The 26,529-nt window shown below is 44.3% G+C and overlaps 1 protein-coding gene across 7 annotated transcripts in view; it reads right to left on the reverse strand.

Moving 5' to 3' along the window:
• Window positions 1–26,529, reverse strand: part of pleca (plectin a) — a 165,450-nt gene that overhangs the window by 8,808 nt on the left and 130,113 nt on the right. For 6 of the 7 annotated variants that reach the window (XM_085790726.1, XM_085790725.1, XM_085790730.1 and 3 more), the window contains 24 exons: window positions 25,274–25,393; window positions 25,085–25,180; window positions 24,104–24,231; window positions 23,334–23,427; window positions 22,545–22,699; window positions 20,838–21,228; window positions 20,136–20,213; window positions 19,214–19,375; window positions 19,009–19,113; window positions 18,767–18,862; window positions 17,918–18,043; window positions 17,645–17,797; window positions 16,806–16,960; window positions 16,601–16,727; window positions 14,896–15,079; window positions 14,653–14,673; window positions 13,973–14,130; window positions 10,893–11,071; window positions 10,664–10,802; window positions 9,152–9,508; window positions 8,080–8,163; window positions 7,875–7,979; window positions 6,584–6,682; window positions 608–3,955 (listed from right to left, as the gene is read on the reverse strand). In XM_085790726.1, the coding sequence (XP_085646852.1) occupies window positions 608–3,955; window positions 6,584–6,682; window positions 7,875–7,979; window positions 8,080–8,163; window positions 9,152–9,508; window positions 10,664–10,802; window positions 10,893–11,071; window positions 13,973–14,130; window positions 14,653–14,673; window positions 14,896–15,079; window positions 16,601–16,727; window positions 16,806–16,960; window positions 17,645–17,797; window positions 17,918–18,043; window positions 18,767–18,862; window positions 19,009–19,113; window positions 19,214–19,375; window positions 20,136–20,213; window positions 20,838–21,228; window positions 22,545–22,699; window positions 23,334–23,427; window positions 24,104–24,231; window positions 25,085–25,180; window positions 25,274–25,393 (6,660 nt within the window). The remainder of the gene's footprint in view (window positions 1–607; window positions 3,956–6,583; window positions 6,683–7,874; window positions 7,980–8,079; window positions 8,164–9,151; window positions 9,509–10,663; window positions 10,803–10,892; window positions 11,072–13,972; window positions 14,131–14,652; window positions 14,674–14,895; window positions 15,080–16,600; window positions 16,728–16,805; window positions 16,961–17,644; window positions 17,798–17,917; window positions 18,044–18,766; window positions 18,863–19,008; window positions 19,114–19,213; window positions 19,376–20,135; window positions 20,214–20,837; window positions 21,229–22,544; window positions 22,700–23,333; window positions 23,428–24,103; window positions 24,232–25,084; window positions 25,181–25,273; window positions 25,394–26,529) is intronic. The other variant, XM_085790727.1, reaches the window with a different exon arrangement.

Consider the following 26,529-nt stretch of genomic DNA (forward strand, 5'->3'; position numbering starts at 1 on the left):
CCAGCAGCTGGTTAGCTTAGCATAAAGACCGGCCTCAGGGGGATATAGCTTAGCCTGGCTCTGTCCAGAGGTAACACCTACTAGAACCATTAAAGGTCCCTTAGTTAGTGGTTCTCAGAGTGTGGTCCAGGGACCGTCCAAGGGTCCTCGAGGTAGTTCTTAAGGTCCCATAGGTAAGACAATGACAGAATATTTGAGAATGAATGGGTTTCAAACGCACTCTGTGATAAAACATCTACAAACTCTTACCAGATGACCCCATTTGTGTCAGTTTAGGTTGTGATGTTTCTTTAATCCACACAAAACAAAGTAAACTGGACAGAGATGCACTAGATGTTTCCTCCTGTTTCATTTACAAAATGCTATGCTATGCTAAACTAACCATCTCCTGGATATAATTGGTTAACAGACTCAACGAAATGCAAATACTGCAACCATTTCATTTCTGTATATGTCGTGATGTGATGGACATTCAGGTAAATTGCTGGATGTTAATTTAAGTCACTGCAATTTACATGAAATGTTGTGTTATGTGCTCACTGGTCTACAGTTAGTTAGTGTCTAGCAGGATAGTGTTTCAGCTTCTATAATCTGTGTTACTTCCTACCTCTTTGGATTTTTTCTGAAGCTCCTCTGCCTCCTTCTTCAGCCTCTCTCTCTCTTTCTCCAGCTCGGCGATGGCTTTCTTCAGGTCGTCGGCCTCTCTGGTGCTCTGCAGCCGCTGGGTCTCCAGCTTCTGCACCACAGTCTCTGAAGTTTGCTTTTCAGTGTCTTGAAGGCGAGTTTTGGCCTCGTCGGCTTGTTTCCTGAACTTTTTGGCCTCCCCTTCGGCTTTAGCCTGAGCGTCACTCAGCTCCTTCACCCTCAGTTTCAGTTTCTCTGCTTCGGCTGAAACCTCCAGCTGCCTCTTCCGCTCGGCCTCAAGTGATTTCTGGAAGCCCTCCGTCTCCTTGTCCAGGCGCTGCTGGATCTGTTGTTTGTCCTCCAGTAGCTTTTTAGCCTTTTCTTGTGCCTGGTTCTTTTGTTTCTGCAGCTCCTCTGCCTCGGCTTTCAGTTTGCTAGCCTCTTGGATGGCCTGCATTTTCTCCTTTAGCATCTTCTCTCCTAACACCCTCTGTTCAGCCAAGTTGGCCTCAGCGATCTGCCTCTGTCTGGCTGTTTCCTCGGCCTCCACACTCAGTCTGGCGGCTTCCTCTGCCAAACTCTTCATCTTCTCTGCTTCCTCTGCCAGTAGTTTCTGCGTGTTATCTTTGTCTTTTTTCATCAGGCGCCGGTTTTCCTCCTCGATTTTGATCTTAAGTTTCAGCAGTTCGTCCATCTGCACCTTAACTTTGGACAGTTCGTCCTCCACCTGTGCTTTTTGTTTGACAGCGTCGTTGACTTCACCTTTGACTCTCTGAAGCTCTTCGTCCAACACTGCTTTCTGCTTATCGGTCTCGTCCAGCTGCACTTTGACCGTAGTCAGTTCCTTTTCCACCTGAGATTTCTGTTTGAGTGCTTGTTCTGCTTCTTTCTTGTGTTTGGCCATCTCCGCGTCGGCCTGCTGCTTCTGCTTCAGAGCCGCTGCCTCGGCCGCTGCTCGTTTGGTCGCCTCCTGCTCCGCCTCTTTCCTCAGCCTCTCTGCGTCTTTCTGAGCTTTGGCTTGTTTAGCAGCTTCATCCTCCGCTGCTTTCTTCTGTTTTTCAGCCTCCTGTGCTTTTTGGCGGAGCAGCGCCGCCTCTTTCTCCGCTTTCTCTTTGGCTTTCTCAGCTTCTTGTGCGAGTTTCTTGGCCTTCTCAAACTCCTCTTTCATCTTATCCTGAGCGAGGACGTCTTCTTTATTCTTGCTGAGGACATCCTGAGCATTCTGCTCGGCAGCCATGCATTTCTGCGCCGCCTCTTTGGCCAGAACAACCTGTTTCTCTGCCTCTTTCTCAGCCTTGTCTTTCTGTTTGTTTGCTTCTGAAGCTTTCTTCTTCAGGCGATCGACCTCCTCCTGAGCGGCTTTGCACTGTCTGGCTGCCTCCTCCTCTGCTGCCGTGATCCTCTTCACCTTCTCCTCGGCTTCTTTCCTCCTCTTCTCCTCCTCTGCTGCCAGCTTCTTCAGCTTCTCGGCCTCCTGCTCAGCCTTGACTTTGCTTTTCTGCGTCTCATCTGCGATGCCCTTCAGCTTCTTCAGCTCCAGCTCCAGATCCGACTTCTCCTTTGACGCCTTCTCAAAGTTGATCTTGATGATGTAGATTTCTTCTTCGACCACCTTCTTCTGCCTCAGAGTTTCCTCCACGATGGTTTTCTGTCGCACCAGCTCAGTGTCAGACGAGCTCTTCAGGTGGGTGATCTTCTCCTGGATGTCTTTTTTATGCTGAGCAGCCTGGTCCTCCAGCAGCTTCCTCTGATAAGCTTCATCCTCGGCTTGTCTTTTCAGCCTTTCGTTCTCCGCCTCTTTAGCTTTCAGGGCGATCTCTGCCTCTGTCTTCAGACGCGTGGCCTCGTTGATGGCGGCCAGTTTCTCCTTCAGTATCTTCTCGGCCTCGGCTCGTTGCCGTGCCGCCTCGTCCTCCGCGATCTGCCTCTGCTTCTTCGCCTCCTCAGCCACCGATCTGAGTCTCGCTGCTTCCTCTGCCAGTTGTTTCATCTTCAGCGCCTCAGACTCCAGAAGATGTTTGCTCTTCTCCGAGGTCGACAGCGTTTCCTTCTCCGCTTGTTTCTTCATCTGCATGAGAGCGTCCATTTCTGCCCTGACTTTGGCCAACTCGTCCTCCAGCTGTTTCCTTTGCTTCTCGGCGGCGTTCACCTCGTTCTTCAGCCGCTGCAGCTCGTTGTCCAGCAGACCCCTCTGCTGCTCGGCGTGTTCGAAGTCGGCCTTCAGGCGAATGCACTCTTGCTCTGCAGAGAGCTTCTGCTGAGCGATCTGTTCGGCAAACTTCCTCTGTTTTTCCAGCTCCTTCTCAGCGTTCTCCTTCTGCTTCAGAGCAGCTTCTTCAGCTTTTCCCCTCTTCTTGGCGTCTCTCTCGGCCTCCAGCTTCTGCTTCTCGGCCTCCTCCTGAGCCTGGCTCTTCTTCTGGGCCTCCTCCTCGGCCTGCAGCCTCAGGCGAAGGGCCTCGTTGGCTTTCTGCCTCCATGTCTCCAGCTCTTTCTCCGCTTGCTCTCTGGCTTTGTTGGCTTCCTCCTGTAGTTTCCTGAGTTTCTCAGCCTCCTCCTGCAGCTGCAGCACGGTGCCCTGCTCTTTCTTCAGAGACTCCTCCAGCTTTGTCGCCTTCTCGTTGAACGACATGGATTTGGTTTGCAGCTGCGTGGCGGCCGACTTCTGTGCCACTTCTTCCACGACTTTGATCTGCCTCAGTTTCTCCTCCTCGGCCTGTTTCATGCGTCTCTCCGCCTCCTCCGCCTGCAGTTTGAATTTCTGCAGGTCGTCCAGAGCTTTCTGCTTCTGCCTGGCGGCTTCTTTTTCTGCCTCAGATTTACGCTTCAGCTCGTCTTCTGCGTTTTTCTTCTTCTGAGTCTCTTCGGTCACCTGCTTGCGGAGCCGCTCGGCCTCGTCCTGAGCAGCTTTCCTGAGCTGCTCCGCCTCAGCGGCTCGGTCTCGGAGCTTCTGCAGCTCGGCCTCGGCGCCGGTCTTCTGCGTTATGGTCGTCTCCAGCTGGATTCTGATGATGTGGATTTCCTCCTCGATCTTCCTCCGGCTGACCAGCGCCTCCTCCAGCTGCTGGGTCTTGGACTTGATCTCCTGGTCGGACAGACTCTTCAGATGATGCAGCTCCTGCTGGATGTTCTGCTTCTGCTTCTCGGCGTCCACGGCGACATCCTGCCTCCTACTGGCCTCGTCCTGCATCTTCAGCTTCAGCTCCTGAGCCTCCTTCTCGGCCTTGGCCACAGACTTGGCGTGAGCCTCGGCCAGCTGCTTCTGTTTGTCCAGCTCGGCCTGTATCTCGGCCATCCTCTTCCTCTCCTCCTCCTTTAACTTCTCAGAAGCTTTCTGTATTAGTAGAAGCAAAGAGGGAGTGGAGGGAAGTGAGAGACTGTTAGAGAGGTGTTAAGACTAAATAAACTCTAAAGGAGTTAAAACACATGTAGCTACACAGAAATGTAAATACATGAGGAGACGTTACAGCTACAGCAGAGACGGTTCTAGAGCTTAACACTGTGTTTGTCATGTTTACTCCACGTACGACACACCGACACTTTACTGCACAACACGGCACTTCCACTTCCACTTCCACTTCATGCATCAAGGTGTTTTAACCAGTCGGAAATTATATTATAAAGGCTCTTTGTGCTTTATACGAGTATATGTGAATATGTGTTGAATATGTGTTGCACAACAAACTTTGTGCGAATAATATTATCATTAACATTTGAATATGCAATAATCTGTGCCATTTCAATCATCTTGTTTTAACTTATAGCCTTTTCAGTGTCTAGTTGTAGATGTTACAGTATATTATCATCTTTTTTAAGTAATTGATATCGTCAATTTGCAGTTTTTCTTCATTTTTAACCGTCAGTGACTCTACTGTGCGACTAATAGATAACAGAAGTTTTCTGATATGTAGCTGCTGCAGCAAAATATAAATATTTCCATGTGATGTCTAATATTGATCTGGTTTGTCAGTCACCATCTGAGTTTTGTCTCCTCAGTTTTCATTTTGAGGAAGTAACTGGATGAGAATAAATGAACGTCGACATGCAAAAAGCTTTGTAGCAAAATATATCGACACCGTACAGAGAGGTTAAGAAACAGCACCGTAACTAAAATAATGAAGGTTTTATGAAGTCTTATGAGTGTAAAAACCAGAGAATTCACAATATGAAGTTTGAGCTTATATTGATGCAACAACAAACACAACAGGAAGTTCATAATGTGACACATGATACGACACAGTCAACGTCGATCCAGGAGGAAGTGAAGTGAAGAAACAACATCGAGGGATGAGATTCACGGTTTAGTCAGAATGATGTGTTCAGGTGACGAACACCTGCAGGAAGGTTCAACATTCAAAAGCTGTAACACCGACTGAGCTCCAGCCTGGATTATAATAAATCAATTGTTTTGAAAGATTTTCTGCTTTGTTTTGTCTAATATTTCATACGTTTTGGACTTTTAGTCACTCTGATTTTTTTTTATTTGAGAGAAAAAGAGAGACTTCAGAAATATCTTTAAAGTGATGTACGCTAACATTTTTTTCCGTGTCTTGCCTCACTCCCGAGTCCATGACCAGCAGATAGACACCATCCTTTCGACTGTGCGTGCAGTAACCATGGAGATAGAGCCGTATCGCCGTAATTAGCTTAGCTCAAACACTGGAAGTGTATGGGTAGTGTTAGCCTGCCTCCTACCCGAGCTGAAACCAGCAGTCAGAAGCTGATTTCATTTTAGCCCTAAACTCTGTAAATATATCACTTTATCCACATTTCAAACATTTTTAGGAGAGAAAGTAGCCAGATCAGCAGTGTGTCGTTAATTTGTCTAAATACCAGCTGTTTACAATTTTGTTTGGACGATTCGGCGCTACTCAAGCTAGCCGTTGTGACCAACGCACTTCCGGTTACTTTCACAAAATAAAACACCCGTTGCCCTTTACATACAGAAAACCATGACGATAGAATTTGTGCTTTTACTTTGAAACAGGAAGCTAACCTACCCTCGATGTAGCTAGCTTGAACCAAAATAAACCGTCTTTGCTTGAACCGTCCGTTTTGACCGATCTCGTCCCGTTACCGGCATTTGACCGCTCAAGATGCTTTACCGGAGAGTTTTGTCAGCTCTGAGACGAAGATCGGCCCGCCGGTTTCCATTTAGAGTTGCTGAAGAGTTTCTCTGATGACTTTAGGTGGAGGCAGGCTAACACTACCCATACACTTCCAGTGTTTGAGCTAAGCTAATTACGGCGATACGGCTCTATCACCCTTGTTACTGCACGCACAGTCGAAAGGATGGTGTCTATCTGCTGGTCATGGACTCAGGAGTGAGGCAAGACACAAAAAAATGTTTTGGCGTATCACTTTAAATCTCTATTAAAACCAGGACATCGATGCTTGGAGCTAAAACACACTAAATCAAAAGTTGTGAAAGTTTCTAAAAATCCTGAACCTTCCCGTCACCACAGACGAGTCTGATGTGAACATGACGTGAACTGAGAGGGACTTTTATTTTTTAAATACCTGGTGCTTTTGGGGGGTTAATTCATCTCTTAAGCTCGTGAATAATATTCACCATGACAAAGCACTGGGGAGCCAAAGGGGTCAAAGGATCAAACACAACAGAAAGTTAGAAAAGAAGAAAAAGGGACATAAAAGTGACGGTCGGTCGACAGAGAAACGATATCAGAGGAGCTGTGAAGTGAAACCTTCAAACCACAGAAGAGTGATTTCAAGAGGAGGAGGAAAAAAAAATAAAGAAGCAAAGAACAAATGAAACTGTTGGACGTGAAGCTGCAGGTCGGAGACACGACCGAGTTCAGAGCTGAAGAGTCTGACTCATGTGGAGACGCTGAGTGGAGATGAAACTGTGGATGTGACGCTACGACAAACAGTCTGACCTCCGACCTCTGTTGGTGTGTGTGTGTGTGTGTGTGTGTGTGTGTGTGTGTGTGTGTGTGTGTACCTCGTCGTCCTCCAGGCGGCGCTGTGTGTCCAGGATGAACTTGATGTACTGGCTGGTGAGAGTCATCAGTTCACTGTAGCGAGTTCTCAGAGTCACATACTGACAGAAGAAGAGGAAGAAGAGGAAGAGAGTCGGGATCAACTCAGGAAAACCACAGTGTTTTCTGTCTCTGTGTTAAGAAAAGATAAACTAAACTAAGCTGGGATGAACTAAACTAAACTAAGCTACGATGAGATAAGATAAACTACACTTTGATAAGATAAAATAAGATGGGATAAACTAAACTAAACTAAACTAAACCACGATGAAATAAGCTAAACTAAACTAAGATACGATGAGATAAGATAAAATAAGATGGGCTAAACTAAACTAAACTAAACCACGATAAGATAAACTAAACTAAACTAAGATAAGATAAAATAAGATGGGATAAACTAAACTAAGTTACGATGAGATAAGATAAACTAAACTAAGATAAGACAAAATAAGATGGGATAAACTAAACTAAACTAAACTAAACTAAACTAAACTAAACTAAACTAAACTAAACTAAACTAAACTACGATGAGATAAGCTAAACTAAACTAAGATAAGATAAAATAAGCTGGGATAAACTAAACTAAACCACGATGAGATAAGATAAACTAGACTAAGGTAAAATAAGCTGTGGTGAGCTAAACTAAACTAAGATAAAATAAACTGGGATAAGCTAAACTAAACTAAGATGAAATAAACTGGGATAAGCTAAACTAAACTAAGATGAAATAAACTGGGATAAGCTAAACTAAACTAAGATGAAATAAACTGGGATAAGATAAACTAAACTAAGATACAATGGGATAAACTAAACTAAGATACGACGAGATGAGCTAAACTAAACTAAGCTAAAAATGCTAAACTAAGCTCCTGCAGGCTGCGTGATAACGCTTTGTAATAACTACACAGAAATTAGTTGATATTTATAACTTATAAATAATTCTTCCTTAACTGATACTAGTTAAATTATAAACACAGTTATCCATCATTTATTACGTATGAAAGCACAAAATCATTAAACACATTCATAACATTGTTTATAAATTACAGACTAATTAGTATCAGTGTAGGAGGAATGATTTATAAATGATGAGATTCAGTTGTTATTGACGTGTACTGACCCTCACTAAGGTGGAGTTATGAAGTGTGACCGGCTGCTCCACGTTACAGATACAGACGTGAGAGTCACATTATTAATTATTAGAGCCATGATATTTGCACATTTAATTTGAACAAAGCTCGTGATCAAACCGACCTCCTGGATGATGTTGTCCGACGCACACTCCATCTTGGGTTTCTTCAGCGGGGAGGCGATGGGATCCTGCAGAGCTCGGTAGGTCAGGATCTGGAACTCGTAATCCTGAAAAAAAGATGGAGAGAGAGAAGAAAAGAAAAGTGAGATGAAGAGAAGAGAAGAGGATGAATGTTTCCTGTGTTGTTGCAGCTGAAGGAGCTCAGACCTTCACAGAGTCGATGTAATCTTTGGCGTCTTTCTGACAGTTTTCTATCTTGTCCTTGTTCTTCTCGATTTCCTCCAGAAGTTTCTGAGAAAATAAGAAAAACGTTAAAACACAAAAGTGTCACTGGAGACGACTCCTCCTCTACCTTCTCCACCTCCTCCCTCCTTCACTACCTCCTCTCTCTTCTCCTCATCTCCCTTTTCCTCCTCCTCTTATACCTCCTCATCTCTCTTCTCCTTCTTCTCCTCACCTAACTTCTCCTCCCTTTCTTCCTCCTCCTCTCTCCCCTTCACTACCTCCTCCTCTTCTTCCTTCTCCTCTTTCATCCTCTTCCATCTCCTCCTCCTCCTCTACCTTCTTCCTCCTCATCATCTCCCTCCTCCTCCTCCTCTTTCTTCCTCCAGCTTCGCCTTCTCTTCTCCTCCTCCTCTTCCCCTTCTCCTCCTCCTTTACCTTCTCCTCCCCCACTACCTCCTCCTCCTCCTCCTCTTCCTCCACCTTCTCCTCCTCCTCTTCCTCCACCTTCTCCTTCTCCACCTCTACCTCCTCCTCTTTTCCCACCTCCTCCTCTACCTCCTCCTCCTTTTTCTACCTCTTCTCCTCCTCTTCCTCTACCTTCTCCTCTTGCTTTACCTCCTCCCTCTTCCCCCTCTCCTCTTATTCTCCCCCCCCTCCACCTCCACCTCCTCCTCTTTCTTCCTCTTCCTCCTCCTCCTCTTCCTCCTTCTCCTCTACTACCTCCTTCTCTACCTTCTCTTCTTCTCCTCCCTCTCCTCCTCCTCCCCCTCCTCCTCCCCCTCCCCTCCTCCTCTTCCCTCTCCCCCTGCTCTACCTCCTCTCTCTACTCCCCCCCTCTCCCTCCTCCTCCTCCACCTCCTCTACCTTCCCCTCCTCCTCTTCCTCCTCCTCCCCCCCCCCCTCCTCCTCCTCCTCCTCTACCTTCCCCTCTACCTCTTCCTCCTCCTCCTCCTTCCGCTTCCCCCTCTTTTCCTGCTCTCCTCCTCTTCCTCCTCTACCTCCTCCTCCTCCCCCCCCCCCCTCTTCTCCTCTTCCCCCTCTCCTCCTCCCTTACCTTCTCCTCCACCAGCTGCTCCCTCAGCGCCTCCCCGTCCCCGACCGGCAGCTCCTGTATCTCCTCCTGGCGGCGTCGAGCCTCGGTGAGCCAGCGGATCAGCCGCTCGTAGCTGCTGCGGTACGTCGTCATGTGTCTGTGCAGCAGGTCCAGCTCGCGGAGTCGGACCTCGAGCTGCGCGGCCACGGCCTGCCAGCGCTCCAGCAGCCCGCCGGCCGCCGCCCGGTACCGCTCCAGGTCCGCGTCGCGCTCGCTGTGCAGCCGCGTCATCCTGTCGCTAACGGCCGTCGCCCGCTTCAGCTCGGCCTGCAGGCGCTCGAACACGGCCTGGTCGCCCTCGGCCTCCTCGCGCATCGACTGTGGAATTGATTGATTGATTTATTGAATGATTTATTTGGATCCCCATTAGCTATGGCAATGCCAAAGCTATTCTTCCTGGGGTCCATACAACATATTTACAATGTATCAATGCAATTTATGTCCCATATAATGCAATCCATGTTCAAATACAATATAATACACAACAATACACAGACGATACAAGACAGCTCCCTCAGCAGTGGTACGTTATGTCAATGCATGTCTACATATATTATATATATTGGTCACACAATTATAACTCAAGTTTCTATAGCCCATTGATTGATTGGATTGATTGATTAATTGTCGGTGCAAGCTATTTTTAGAACGGCGGAGCAGAGCCGTGAGCTGCTCAGAGCTACGCTACGGAGGCTCATTATGGGATTTCTTGTTTTCCCTCATCAAACTCATCAAATACACAATCCAACAACTCCACAACGCTCTGGTGGACAAGTTGTGACCTGCACATTCACCACGCTATGAGATAATAACACAACGTTACCAGACAGAGTTGTTTTAGAGGGAACTGCAGAGACTGCTTGATGAAAAACTGTCCCTGAAGGCAACGCGCATCAGCGGTTTTGCATGAATTTCCCTCTAAAACAACTCTGTCTGGTAACGTTGTGTTATTATCTCACAGCGTGGTGAATGTGCAGGTCACAACTTGTCCACCAGAGCGTTGTGGAGTTGTTGGATTGTGTATTTGATGAGTTTGATGAGGGAAACCTAGAAATCCCATGAGGAACAAGGTAACAAACCTACTGCTAAGACTATAGGGATTATGGCAATGGGCCGATTTGCCAAAACGTTGAAATATCCCTTTAACACCTACCACAGAAATAAACATTTTTTTAACTTTGTCCTCGCCATTTGATATTTGAAATTAAATATCCTTCTGTGACTGACGTCTTGTGCAACTAAAACAAAATACTTCTTGCAGGTAAAAGTCAATTTTTTGCTTTATACACAATCAACAGCGTTCCCAATTCAGCCACGTCTCTGAGCTTCAACAGCCCATAACAACTGTTGACTTAACAAATAATCCATTTGAATGTTCCCTGAAATTAACATTGTGTATTATTCTTAGTGCCCTTCTCTGTAATAAAAACAATGGCTTTGTGCCATTATGAGAGCTCCAGACTGAGTTTGTACCTTGAGCTGTCTGCGATGCTCCTCCACCTCCTTCTCCTCCGCTGGGACGTTGCTGACGTCCCTCAGACGAGTCTCGTAGCTCCGCAGCGTGTCCTCGGCGTCTTTAGTGTTTCTGATCACCACGTCGATCGTCTTCAGCCTGAAAGCACAGAGTTCAGAGACGTTCAGAGGAAAACAACAGAGAGCTGAGAGTCGACAACAACAGGAAGCAGTTTTCTCGTGGTCTCACTTCTCCAGGTAGACGGAGGAGAGGCCGTAGACCTGCTCCATCTTCCTCAGCGTGACGTCCAGCTCGGAGCGCAGCAGCGGGGCGGAGCTGGACTGCTGCGGAGACGACAGCACCTCCTCCGACTGCTCAGCGATGGAGCTCAGGTCCTTCTGCAGCCCCTCCAGCTCCGACTGCACCTTCTGCAGCCACACACACATCAGGGTTAATAATAAGACTTTATTAAGGACACAATCAGAGGTCCATAGGGACTAAAAATACATAAAAGACAGACAATAAAAACATGGCAACAGTTAATGTAAAACAAACATCGATCACAGACATAGCCATCAATATCAACCAGATACGGTCCCAGAGGGACAGACATCAGCCCTCACATACAGACTAGAGCGCCAGTGGCTCCACAGTCTTGAGGAGAACCTTAATGAGCTCTTCTCACCATCACACAGGAACAAAATGATATCATTTCTAGAGGCTGATAGCCTGCACATAAATTTATACATAAGATTGCGTATTACAGCAGAGCAGTTTGGCACTCCAACATTAACAAACATCTCACTGGCACTGCACCACCGAGGAAGCTTTAAAAGCATCCTCATGCCATCGTTGTAGGCCACATTTAGTCTCTGCATGTTTTTTTTACTGTAAACGCTCCACAAGTGTGCAGTATACAGAGGAGTACAGTATGCTCTAAATAACGCTACCTTGACATTACTAGTACACATACTGAACTTCCGTGCAAGCATGTTGGCCTGCAAGTAAAGCCTCCGACACTGTCTGTTTATGTCTCTATCATCAGACATATCGTTTACAATATGATGACCAAGATATTTCACTTCATTACATTCTTTAAGAACAGAACCAGATAAAAAGAATTCAGGGAAAACTAATTTCCTATCACCTTTACCTCTGACAATCATAATGTTGCTCTTAGTTGCATTGTATTTGATGTCAAAGTCGAGGCCGTATTGTGAACATATTTTCAATAACTGTTGTAAGCCAGCACTATATGGGCAAAAAATTACTAAATCGTCAGCATACATAAGATGATTAATTAACATAGAGCCAACCATACACCCTGTATTACATACATTCAGTTGCTGTGACAAGTCATCCATATATACATTGAAAAGGAACGGGGACAGTATACCACCCTGTCTCACCCCATTACTAACTCGAAAGGGTTCTGACACAGAATTTCCCCATTTTATCTGAAAAGTCTGTTGAGCATACCAGTAGACAAGAATTCTTAAAATCCATGTTGGGACCCCTCTAACACGCAATTTATTAAACAATTTCTCATGATTAATGCGGTCAAAGGCCTTGGAGGCATCTATAAAACACATAAATATTGTTGAGTTCTGTCTATTATATTTGTCTAAAATTTCTTTCAAAGCAAAAATGCACATGTCAGTACCATGTTTCTGTTTAAAACCAAACTGGTTGTCACTTGTGTTTATGTACTCTTCCAGCCTATTGAGGAGGATTTTCTCCACAATTTTAGATAATATGCTAGCCAATGCAATTGGTCTGTAGTTCTCCAAACTGTTTATTTTGCCTGCTTTGTTTTTAACTACAGGCACTAATAAAACAGACAGCATAGAGTCAGGCAGGATTCCATGACTGAGTAAACCTGTCAGGCAGATAGCAAGTAAAATACAGATTTTTTTGCTTGCATATTTTAGATGTTCAGCAGTTATCTTATCAGCTCCACATGATTTATTATCATCTAATCCTAAAATTGCAGAGTGTACCTCTTCTAAATTTATAGCTATGTTCACATCTGTATCAGCAGTGCCCACTTCAAATTGATTACTTCTCACACAATTAAACAATTCAAAGTAATGTTGTCTCCACATCTGGGATATTTTGTCAGAATCACTGATCCCTTCAATGTTCGATGGTAAAGTCATTTTGCAATTATTTATACATTTGACTTCCTTCCAAAAATCATGAACACTATTGTTTTGCAACTTCTTAGCCAGTGAATCAGATCGCATAGACTTCTCATGTTTTTTAATAAATCGAAGGGCATATTTAAAATTTGCATGAGCACGTTTCTTCTCTTCAAATAAAGGCCCCTGTCTGCCTCTTCCTGAATCTACCCAAGCTTTGAATGCTTTTCTGGCTGCCCCATGAAGCTCTGCCACATAATCGTTCCAGCCTGGTTTAACATTATATACCTTAGACTGAATTTTATAAAGTGGCCTACTGGAGGTAACAAGTGACAAGTGGTTAGTTTAGGATTGATTTACTATCAGATCGCTGTCGTTACAGGGCTGTTATTAGCAATATGCTATTGATTTACAATCAGATCGTTACTAATGGAGATCATTTACTATCACTGACAGGTTGGAGATAGATAGATAGATAGATAGATAGATAGATAGATAGATAGATAGATAGATAGATAGATAGATAGATAGATAGATAGATAGATAGATAGATAGATAGATAGATAGATAGATAGATAGATAGATAGATAGATAGATAGATAGATAGATAGATGGATGGATGGATGGACGGATGGATGGAACGATAGATAGAACGATAGATAGAACGATAGATAGATAGATACTTTAGACAGACAGACAGACAGGCAGATAGATAGATAGAACGATAGATAGATAGATAGATAGATAGAACGATAGATAGATAGACAGACAGACAGACAGACAGACAGATAGATAGATAGACAGACAGACAGATAGATAGATAGATAGACAGACAGACAGACAGATAGATAGATAGAACGATAGATAGATAGATAGATAGATAGATAGATAGATAGACAGACAGACAGATAGATAGATAGATAGAACGATAGATAGATAGATAGATAGATAGATAGATAGATAGACAGACAGACAGACAGACAGACAGACAGATAGATAGAACGATAGATAGAACGATAGATAGATAGATAGACAGACAGACAGATAGATAGATAGATAGATAGAACGATAGATAGAACGATAGAACGATAGATAGATAGATAGATAGATAGATAGATAGATAGACAGATAGATAGATAGATAGATAGATAGATAGATAGATAGATAGATAGATAGATAGATAGATACCATCTGCTCGGTCGTCTTCATGGCGACGGCCTTCAGCGGCTCCTTGTCGACCGGCTGGCGGAGACGAGTCACCGTGCGGTTCTCACATCCCTCCAGACGCAGACGCAGCTCCTTGATCTTAGACAGGTAGCTCTTACACACCGACTCGTCCTGCTCACCTGCACACACACACACACACACACACACACACACACACACACACACACACACACACACACACACACACAAACACACACACACACCTGTCAGTATTGATCCGATTGGTCGAGGGATCGGTCAGCTGATTAGTGACATCACAGATTTAGTTGGTGACAGAATCAAGCAGCAGCAGCAGAAACACGGTCCTCAGTGGAGCTCACAGCACTGTCCTATTGATTACTGATCGATTATCTGGTTAATTCATTCATAAATTGATTGATTGAATCATTCACTGATAGTAGCTTGAAAACCAGCTGCCATGGAAACCATGCACACAGACGGAGCTGCAACAACAAGAGGAGGAGGAGGAGGAGGAGGAGGAGGAGGAGGAGCATCAGAGTGAAGCTGACTGAGTTCATTAATAACAAAGTGACACACAACAACAACAGCAACACACACACACACACACACACAGACACACACCAACACACACACACAGAGTCGGCCAATCAGAAGCTGCCACGGCCACTGGAGCAGCTTACCTGAGCTGGGCGGCACTGAGCCTGAAACGACGTGAATCCAACAGTCAACACACCGACGACCACAACAACACACCAAGTAATATGAGGACTGTGTGTGTCTGTGTGTGGGTGTGTAGGTGTGTGTGTCTGTGTGTGTGTCTGTGTGTGTGTGTGTAGGTGTGTGTGTGTGTAGGTGTGTGTGTGTGTGTGTGTGTGTGTGTGTGTGTGTGTGTGTGTGTGTGTGTGTGAACAGCGGGTACCCACCTTGCTCGGCGGAGCTGACCATGGTGTTGTAGTGCACGTTGGCCGTGTTGTAGTTGGACTCCACCTGCATCCGGTCCTCGGCCCCGAACATCTGGGAGTCCTGACTGTCCCTCAGGAAGTCCTGGTAGTGGAGCTCCAGGTTCCTCAGGGCCACGCGGTACTCCTCCACCCGCAGGGTCTTAAACTGGGGGGGGGGTTAACATCAGGCACATTAACAACACAGGAACTTCCCCCAGGAACCTAGCCTGGCAAACCAGACTACATCATTAACATGTCTAGTCTGGCAACGACCGGTAGACCTCGGCTCAATCCAGGGGGCGGGATGAAGGCTGTCTTTCAAACTGCCTCTGCACCAATAGGGTAGCGCTACGACCAATCAGAGCAAAGAGCAGGATGACGTCGGTAGATTAAACTTTTCCCATATCCCGTCGGCAAAACACCAAATACATCCTTCTTCTAAATGAATGACTTCAGTGCAGTTTCTTGCTCAACTTTTAAGGAAAATTACAAGTTTAATTCTTTCAAAGTTGATGCCAACGCCGATTCAAACGATTCCTTTGCCAAAGCCATCTTGTCATGTTTTTCACCGTCGCAAGTCTGTCGTCATGGCGTTAAGCCGCCCAACGACTCTCTAAACAGATAGAGCGCTGTGATTGGTGAACACAAACGGTGTTCACCAATCACAGAACCAAAGTTCCTACGGCTCGTTTCTAGACTCACCTACGGAGCAAATATATTTGCTGCTGCTAGGGTGCAGCTAGATTTCTAGGCTACCAGGAACCAGGAACCTGTCAAGGAACTGCTGTGCGTATATGTGTGTATGACTTTATATTTCATTGTTAACTGTAGGCTTCTAATAGTAATGGGCATCTTCCAGCACTGTAAATGATCAAATTGTTCCTTTTACTTGTGTATTTTTAACTGTGCAAAATAGGTAACACTTTACAATAAGGTACACAAAATGAGTTGCTGAGGAACTAATGAAGAATGTGACTTGACCTGGTCTTTTTAGATGTGGAAACTGTGTTTCTGTATTGTCTATGTGTTGTCTATTGTCTTTTTGTGTCATTCTATGTATCACCCAGTTTGTGGTCTGTGTTTTCTGTGTATTTTTTATATGTTATATGCTGTTGGGACTGCAGATGGAAATCTGGTGCAACCATCTCTTCATTTTCTGCAAATGATTAATGTCATTGCACACTGTCCATTAATAAACTAATAAACTAAACTAAACTAATGAGTAGTTGGTAAGGAACTGAGGTAAACAACATTAGAGTAGTAACTGAGGAACTAACTGTTACTTATAAGTCAGTAAAAGACGTTTGATAAGTGGACAGACAACTAGATCGTGTGATTACACGATATAATAAATATTGATCTGATTGGTTGTGAGCAGTTTGTGTGTATTGATATTGATACTTTATGTATTATATAATCTACACACGTTTTTATTTATGGTTAATTTGTAATTTTTCTACATCATACTGCAGTTTTCTTCTTCTACTTCATGTCTGCTGCAGTAACAGTTGAGTTTCACCGATAGGAGATCAATAAAGGTTTAATTGATCTGATCTGATCTGATCTGATCTGATTGATTGATTGGCAGCTGCTTCTCTCGTTAACTTCCCTCTTCATCACCTCTTCATCGTCTCTAACCACTTCCTGTTCTGTTCCTGTGTTTGCTTTGTTATGCCGGGCCCGTTACCATAGTGATGTTCCAGGACTTGATGATGTGGATGTCTCTCATCAGGTATTGCCATGACAACAGACTCCTCATGTCCACCGACATCGTCTGCCACATGTTCTGCAGCCGCTGCAGGTTCCCGTCCAACCTGAGGACGGAGACGGAGACCAAGACGATGAGCTGATCTGATCTGAATCCGACCAATCAGAGCAGAGCGTGAACTCACCCGGCGACGCTGTTGACGGCGTCCTTGTTGGTGGGCGGGACCAGGAAGCAGATGGACGGGACGGACGCCTCGCTGCCTTTGTCGTTCAGGACTCTCCACTTGTGCGGCTGCGAGTTGTTGAGCAGAGCGCACTCGTCTCCTCGGTGGACGGTGATCTGAGGGACGGACACACGGACGTCCAGACGGTCAGCGAACGCCACACGCCAACACCACACACAGACGTTATAACAACCACAGTTAAAGGAATAGTTCACCAAAATATGAAATTCAGTCATTAGTGCCTCCCCCTCATGCTGATGAATACTCCGGAGTAGTTTTTTATTCCTCAAAGTTTCCAATGAAAACTTTATATGAGAGTAATAGGGCCCGACACAAAAACGTCCATAAAACTACACAAAAACCATTTAATATTCCTCCACACTGCTCGTCCACTGCAATCCAAGTGTCCTGAAGGGAGATAGTCCAGAGTTTACTGGAAACTACCTCATTGAGGACATTTTTACAGCCTAAACAGTCCTGGATTGAATTTGAAATGTGACCGGACAGTAAACTCTGGACTATCTCCCTTCAGGACACTTGGATTGCAGTGGACGAGCAGTGTGGAGGAATATTAAATGGTTTTTGTGTAGTTTTATGGACGTTTTTGTGTCGGGCCCTATTACTCTCATATAAAGTTTTGGTTGGACTAGGAACCGGCCTCCCGGGTCTCCAGATGCACTTTGAGGAATAAAAAACTACTCCGGAGTATTCATCATCAGCATGAGGGGGAGGCACTAATGACTGAATTTCTTTTTTTTTGGGTGAACTATGCCTTTAAACGGGCGGATGTGAGCTCTGACCTCCATCTGTTTGAAGTCGCAGACGGCCTGGACCGGCTGTTTGCCCTTGATGGGCGCCGCCGGGTTACGAGGCTTCAGCTGCACGACCGTCTTCGCTCGGCGCTTCAAACCCTCCAGGTGAGTTTTTAACTCCGTCAGCGCCTCCTTCTCATCCTGAACAACAACAACAACCTCATCATATAAACAGTTCATCATGATGTCGTTAAGCAGCAGACTGATCACATGATGTCACAGTGTGTGTGTGTGTGTGTGTGTGTGTGTGTGTGAACGTACGGCGGCGTCCTGCAGCAGATCCTCCAGCCGAGTGACGGTGATGGAGCGGTCACACGTGTACTTCCTCTTCATCACGTCCTGCATCTTCTTGATCTTCTCCTCGGTCTCCTTCACGTCCGAGAAGAACTGGACGAAGGAGAGGAAAAGAGAAGCAGCAGGTGAAGAAACGTTCATTTATCTTTTTTTAAAATTTTTTATTTACTTTTATTCGTTTTCTTTTAGCAACACACACATATGCGTCAACTGGGCACAAGACATACAACATGACATGACAAGAGGAGGATCTGGACAATAAGTCAGACAGTAGAGTCAACATGAGCACATCATACATAAAAACATGGAATAGTTGGTTTATGAAAGAATCGAGTCGCAGCGTTAATTCATCTTAAAGGGACAGTTCAACATTTAGTCAGATCCTCCATAACCCCTATAGTCATAGCAGTAGGTTCATCACCTTTAATTATTGGTGCATGAGATAATCATGTAACATTTTGTAACATTACGACACATGAAGCAAATACTCAGAACTACTTTCTCTTTTGAAATCCCTCCGCCCAGCAGCCGTGTCTGGAATGTAGTGCCTCTAAAACAACTCTGTCTGGTAACGTTGTGTTATTATCTCATAGCGTGGTGAATGTGCAGGTCACAACTTGTCCACCAGAGCGTTGTGGAGTTGTTGGATTGTGTGATGAGTTTTTTTCACCTCCATTGTGTTCACTGAACATGCACCGATAATTAAAGGTGATGAACCTACTGCTATATGACTATAGGGATTATGGTGAGAGGACGATCTGACTGACTAAATGTTGAACTGTCCCTTTAACGATCTTAGTGAGTCCTGTAGCTCACCTGGAAGTAGGCGGTGTTTTCTTTCAGGTGAGTCTCGATGCAGCAGCAGAGCTGAAGGATCCAACTCCACTGGGTCTGTAGAGCAGCGGTGAAGGCCTGAGGGGGGAGGAGGAGGAGGAGGAGGAGGAGGAGGAGGAGGAGGAGGGGGAGGAGGAGGGGGAGGAGGAGGAGAGGAGAGGGGGTGAGTATAATACATCTATAAAACAGTAACGTGGTCCCGTGACCTGAGCTGGGACTCGGACCTCGATGGTGGTCCTGGCCGGGTGTCCGTCCCTCAGCAGCTTGTCTCCGGTCGTCTGCACCGTGTTCACCTTCTTCTCCCGCAGCTCCAGCTCCCGCATCAGACCCTGGTCGCCATAGCAACAACAACACAGTCAGTCATCGTCATCATCACCACCACCGCTGAGCATTGTGGGTAAAAAACAACAACCCCTGTGTATGTCGTACCGAGTAGTTGTCCTTCTTGGAGGTCATGTTGGAGTTCTTGTCGCTCCAGTCGTAGTTCACCTCCTCCTCCTCCTTGTCGTTCAGCCACATCAGCTCCTTGGTCGCCGCGGTGACGAAGGCGTGCAGCTGGTCCAGGTAGCGTAGACGGGCCTTCGAGTTGTTCTGGAGGCGGGAAACAGATCGAACGAATGAATGAATGAATGAATGAATGAATGAATGAATGAATGAATTTTATTTTGGAACGAACGTGTCCTAAATGAAAAAAGTAAAAATAAAAGTTTCATCAAATCATAACACGCACACGTTTGAAAAGGAGGAGAAAGAATTATTCACTTTTCTTAAATTCCCACCCATTTCTACTGGTCATGGTTTATACTATATATATACATATACTACATAAATATTCATATTCATATACATATACTACATAAATACCCATATTAATATACATAAACTACATAAATATCAATAATAATTTATATATACTACATAAATACCCATATTAATATGCATATACAACATAAATATCAATAATAATATACATATACTACATAAATATCCATATTAATATAAATATACTACATAAATATCCATATTAATATATAGTTACATAAAAATCCATATCAATAAACCATAAAAATATATAAAACATATATACTACATAAATATCCATATCAACTTATAATATCCCATATGTTTAGCTGTTAATTTTTACCCCTCATCTTCCATACACGTATTTAGAAATAACTTTTAAAATATATGCACATCACATGCTTTTTATTGTTGTTCTTAAGCCTCCTTCTCTTTCTCTGAACATTCCCAGGATATTTTTTGCCAGTAGATCATTTACTGCTTTGTACATTATCTTTGCTGATTATTATTACCATGACGACATCCCATGATGTGACAGAGTCTCACTCACCAGCAGTTTCCCGTACTGAAGCTCCAGTTTGCCCAGGTAGTCTCTGTACGCAGCTTTACTGACCGGGGACACCTGAGACTGAGGAGGAGCAGAGGTCAAAGGTCAAAGGTCAAAGCTGTGAACATTCAAACTGGATCAAAACTGTTTCTCTTTCTCACATCAGAGCTTCAAACACTACAGATTTTATTTTGAATATGATCTGGTGCTCAGAGCTTCCAGTTGTTCAAAAGGTTTAAAAAATATCCAGAAATTACAAGCACAAAAAACTTCCTTTCACTGGCAGATTTTTCTACTTATTTCAAGTGAAAATTTCTTTGAAACAAATGAAAATTATCTAAAAACAAGTTCATTTTTAGGTGATGAGTCTTATTTTAAGTGAAAAGAGTTTAGTTTTGACTAGAAATGAGACATTTTGACAAGAAATAAGACAAATATTCTAGGAAAGATTTAGAGTTTTTGCAGTGTTGACCTGCTGCAGAAAGGGCGGCCATATTTTGCCTTCTTCAATAAGTCATAGAATAATTTCATTTCCGCTCTCTTCTCCTTTTCTCAGTATAGTCCCCATGTCAAATTTTGTATGTTGTATGATCGATGTGCAATTCATGTATGTGAATAGTGTATTTCTGTATTTCCTTGTTTGTTTTTTGTGAAATCAATAAAATACAGTATATTACAAAAAAAGAGAAAAGAAATCCCCGGTACCTCGTCGGACTTGGCCCTCTCGATCTTGGAGCGGAACTCCTCCACCGACTGGTGCAGGCCTCGGTGGCTGCCCAGCTGCGACTCCACGGCGGGCAGGTCCGATCCCCAGGCGCCGTCGTCCACGCGGCGCTGGTTCTCCTCCACCCAGCCCAGCAGGTCCTGCACGTAGCGCAGCGTCACCTCGTCCAGCTCGGGCCGGACCCGACCGCCGGCGCCGCCGCCGGACGCCTGCTGCAGCACCTGGGCCGCGGCCGCCGAGGACGAGGAGGTGGTGTGGACCTGGGTGGTGTGGATCTGGGTCATGGGGATCTGAGCCGTGGTCACGCCAGACTTCAGACGCAGGTTGTACTCGCTGCGCAGGTTCACCAGGCGCTCGTGGAGCCGGTACACCCTGCACAACCACAACCAGGACCAGAACCAGAGCTGAGTTAATGTTCAGTCAAATAATAAAGTTTTAATCAAAAGAATAACACTTTATGTTTGAGTTCGGACATGTGCAATGACCACATGAATTTCCTCATTGAGGATAATAAAGTTAAACTTGAACTTAAAGTTGGCGGAGGTTACGTTTGACTTCATCATGGATTTCTCCAGAACGCCACAAGGCAGAGACGTAATTCTTTTTTTAATCAAAAACGAGACTTTTCAGCCTTTTAAACAAACTCTCCACTGTGTCCATAGCTCCCAAAGAGGCTGAGTTATCCAGCCTTAAAACCCACGGTCCAGTAGGAGATCTATGTGTCTATAGAGTTCATTTACATCATGATGGTCGCTCTGTCGCCTTGAGTGATCGTGAATTAGAAAATCAGCCGTAAATGTAATAAATAATGCGTAAATTTACCATTTACACATTTAACTCAAACTAAGACCGAGACATTTGATCATCATATCCATATGGAAGAAGAAAGTTTGTTCACTGCAGGAAACAAGACAAATTGAAATATGAGACCTGTTTTCATGCCAGGCGAGTGGGGCATAACATACATAATATAGTAATAATAAAGACATAAATAATGTTAATAGTATATTTTGTATCATAGTTAGAGCCCTTATTCGTTTTTCCCCTAATTCATAAAACCTCAAAGAACAGTTATATAGAAAAGAGACGGTTATAATAATTTTATGTGTGAAATGTATTTTTCCATTTTTTTTCCTTCCTTTCTTTTTCTCGTATATATATGAAGAGTTCATTTGCAAAAGCAGATAACTCAGTTTTGTTTTGTTTTTTCAAAAAATGTTTTAATTATAATTTACACCAGGTGATATCAGTCAAACCAAAGTTGAGTGGCTTTGACGTAACAAAACAGACGTATCTCAGAAAAATAAAGATTTACTGAAAACAACACTATGCAAAGAATAATTAGCAAGCATCAGCTCATTTTTTTCAAAATGGTGTTTATCTGCTTTTGCAAATGAACTCTTCGTATCTTTTTCTACATCCGTATGACACCACAACAGGATGTATATTCTGAAAGCCGAGGTTGTCTTGAAATAAATGATGCTAGTTAGTTACTTGATTGTGTATCACAGGGCCGAGGTTTTATAAGGGTTAATACACAAAGAGACCAGGAGACAGAAATACTGAAGAACATGCCACAGACTCTGAAGGGTTAAAACATCTGAACCTTGAACTCAGCATTTTGAATTAATCAAATAAATTAAAATTGATAGATAAATGACTGATCAACTATATTTGTAGTGTCTGACCTGCGGTACATCTGCTCGGCCTGCAGGTGGCGTCCGTCCTTCAGCAGCTGGACGTCGTTGAAGAGGAAGCGGATCATCCCCTCGGCTTTCTCCAGGTCGGCCTCCATCTCCGCCGTGTGCTGGGCCGGCTTCCCCGCGCTCATCATCCTCACGTCCTGCAGAGACACGGAGGAGACAGACAGAGAATCAAAGAACGAAACAAGCTGCCTGAAACCCTGAAAAGCTGATTTCTCTCATAATTTAAAACAATGGCTACTGTAGAACCAAAGTTGCCAGCACGTTTAAAAGCAAAGGCACTTGTTACTCGGTTAGTCTCTTAAAAAAATGTATCCTAGTACTTCTTAACGCACTCAATTTATGGAATTATCTTAAAATCTTATGGAAAATGAATTGTGGAATTTTAAAATGTTTCATCGTATTTTGTATCTTGTAAGACTTAGCTTTTCTTTCCATTGATTAATTGATTATATAGGATAGGGTACACCTCTCTCAGGTGTGTTGCACTTGACCTGGTCTTTTTAGATGTGCAAACTGTTGTTTTTTGTGTTGTCTATGTGTCGTCTACTGTCTATTTGTGTATCACTCTTGTATAGTAGTTTTGTAGTCTGCGTTTCCTGTGTATTTGTTATATGTTACATGTTGCGACTGCAGATGGAAATGAGCTGTGAGCTGAATCTGGTGCAACCATGTAAATGATTAATGTCATTGCACAACTGTCCACTAAATAAACTAATAATAACAGAATAATAACATGGTCTCTCGTGTCTCTGGACGTCCGTGGTCTCTCACCGTCTGCAGCAGCGTCTCCACCTGGTTGAGCTGCTCCTCACACACACCCGACTCCATCTGGACCTTGGAGACGACTCTCTGCAGCCGCTCCAGCCTGGAGGACAAGAGGGGGGTCAAAGGTCAAAGGTCAAAACTCAGCTTCAACAAGGTCAAGCACCTGTCAATCAAATCAAATCAAATCTAATCAGTTGAGATGAGATGAGATCAAATCCTCCTGCAGCTTCTTTCTCCTTCGTCTCCATCTTGGACCTGAAGTTAAAAAGTTAATCACTCACTGGCTCCGCCGCTGCAACACAAACATGGCGCCGTATCCATGGTTCATGAACGCCATGATGGACGCTGCTGAACACACACTTCACTTCACTTTAGATTTTAGGAACAACTGGCTGTGGGCTCAGTGAGCTGCTGCTGCTGCTGCTGCTGCTGCTGCCGAGCGGAGAGAGAAAGACGCCGCCGCCCCGAGAACATGTGATGATGAAAAAACAACTCCACTAATCAAATGACCAGATTATTGTGAGGCTGTGTTTCCGCGGCGATGGCACAGCAGCCGTCATGTGTTTGCCCTCATTCGATCTCTTGACTTCCTGCCCCAACGAAAACCCTCAGACTCACTCAGCTCCGTCGCCACCACCACCGCAGAAGAGGAGGAGGAGGAGGAGGAGGAGAAGGAGGATGAGTCACCTGCTGCTGCTTCACTTCCTCTCACTTGTTCCACTTTGTATTAAAACACATAAAAAAAGCGAGTGCAGCAGCTCTAGTGGTGGTTTTACCTCTCGAACTCGGTCCTGAGGAGGCGCTCTCTCTCCAGGATCGCCACGTGCAGTCGACCCCACTCCTTCTCCACGTCGAAGGGATGGTAACCGGGCGGCACCTTGACGTGTCCGGCCTGCACGGCGCCCTGACGACCAGACGGGAGCAGAGAGGAGGGTTAATGCACAGTCACTGGATTTAATGCTGCTGTGTCGTGGTTTCTGCAGGTTTCAACTCAAATCTGAGACATTTTAAAGACTTTTGAAGACTTTTTAAGACCATTATGGATCAAATTTAAGACCTGCACTGCAAAAAAATCAAATATCTTACCAAGAATATTTGTCTTATTTCTAGTCAAAATGTCATTTCTAGTCAAAACAAATCTCATTCTTTAAAATAAGACTCATCACATTAAAAAGTAGCTTGTTTTTGACACTTTTTACTTGAAATAAGTAGAAAAATCTGATAGTGGAGCAAGTTTTTCTTCCTTATTACAAGCACAAAAAACTTTCTTTCACTGGCAGATTTTTCTACTTATTTCAAGTGAAAATGTGTTTGAAACAAGTGAAAATGATCTACAAACAAGTTCATTTTTAGGTGATGAGTCTTATTTTAATTAATTTTAACTAGAAATTAGTTTGACAAGAAATAAGACAAATATTCTTGGAAAGATTTTGAGTTTTTGCAGTGTATATCATCATGAAACGTACAAAAGAAATGCAAAGTCACAAAATTACTTGGAAAGTAAATCGGCTGCAGTTGGAAAACACACTCAATAAAGCCCAATGAAGTGTCACTGGAGCATTTGATTGAGGATTTGAGGTAAGAAAATGAAGACCTGTCAAATTATTTAAGACGTGAACACAATACTTAAACGAATTTAAGACTTTTTAAGACCATTATGGATTAAATCTAAGACCTATATCTCCAGACTACGGTGGCCCAGAGGGCTCAAACTCCCTGCAACAGCAGAGACACAAAACCATCTTCATCAGATTCACCTCAAAACACTTGAAGATGTGTTTGGAGCGGTTCTTGTCGGCCTCCTTCGCAGGAAGTTCTGTCTCCTTGAACTTCAGGAACTGGCGCCAGAGAACCTGCAGAAGGACGGAGGACAGGCGGATTAGTCCTTTATCATCTTTATCTTCATCTTCATCCTCTTTGTTCTTCTCCTTCTTCTGTTCACTCACCTCGATCTCCTCGTAGCTGGTGGGGAACTTCTTCTCCTCGAACACCAGGATGTGGTGTCTGATCCACTGCAGCAGAACCGTCACCAGCTCGTAGTATTCCTGCCAGCGCAGCTCCAGCTCCTGAGGAAGAGGAGCAGAGGAGGAAGAGCAGAGGAGGAAGAGCAGAGGATGAAGAGCAGAGGAGGAAGAGCAGAGGAGGAAGAGCAGAGGAGGAAGAGCAGAGGATGAGAAGAGCAGAGGATGAAGGTCAGAGGATGAAGCTGTTGCTGCTTTTAAACATGGAGGACGAGTGTTTCTAGATGTTTCACCTCATCATCTCTCTTCAGTCTCTGGATTTTGTTATTGTTTAATGTCTCAGTGTCTCCATGTTTGTCTTATTCCTGCTGCGTTCTTAAGTTTCAATCTTTATTTTATACATAAAACACTTTAATCCTCATTTTCAGTGTTGGTAATAACGGCGTTAGAGTATAACGGCGTTACTAACGGCGTTATATTTTTCAGTAACGAGTAATCTAATTGATTACTTTTCCCATCGTTACAACGCCGTTGCCGTTACTGAGAATGTGAAGTGGCGCGTTACTACAGTTCGGTTGAATGAAACGCACGGTGGTTTCGACCACACATCAGCTGCCTCAGGTCAGGGCATGACGGCGAGCTAAAGGTAACGCAGCTAACGCAGCATCCGAGACCCATCAGCTGTGCGCCAGTGCAGCCTGCAGCCCCTGGGACACAGCTCGAGAGTCACAGCGAGACACAAGCACCCACTCCACCCGAGCAGCAGCAGCGGTATGAATCCGACAGACAGACGGACTCCAATTGACGCCTGAAACGCTAAACACAGAGCACTCGCTCTGGGTAAACACAGCTGATAGATCGAAAAAAAAAAAAAAAAAAAAAAGACCGCTGGAGTGAATTTACCTACTTTCCGTCAGGTTCTTGAATGTAACTCGGTCAAGATGCAGCATGATGATGATGGTAAAATTTACAGATAAAAATACGCGTTTTTTCATCAGCATCAGTCTACAGAAATGACGGATAGAGGGGAAAAGGCTTTATGCACAGCTCCACAGCTCCACTGCTCCTGATTCCAGGTGTCTGACCATTGTTGTGACTACTGAGGTCAGAGTCACAGACACACCTGGATTAATCAGTTTGTCCAATAATGCAAGACAGGAAATAAAGGAGCTGGTTTAAGTTCAGGAAGTAAGTGGAGCTGTGCATAAAGCCCATTCCATCAACCTTTATTTAGTGGGAGC

Source organism: Trachurus japonicus, chromosome 11 (assembly GCF_045865225.1).
Source record: "Trachurus japonicus isolate A0001 chromosome 11, Traja_1.0".
Classification (NCBI taxonomy): domain Eukaryota; kingdom Metazoa; phylum Chordata; class Actinopteri; order Carangiformes; family Carangidae; genus Trachurus; species Trachurus japonicus.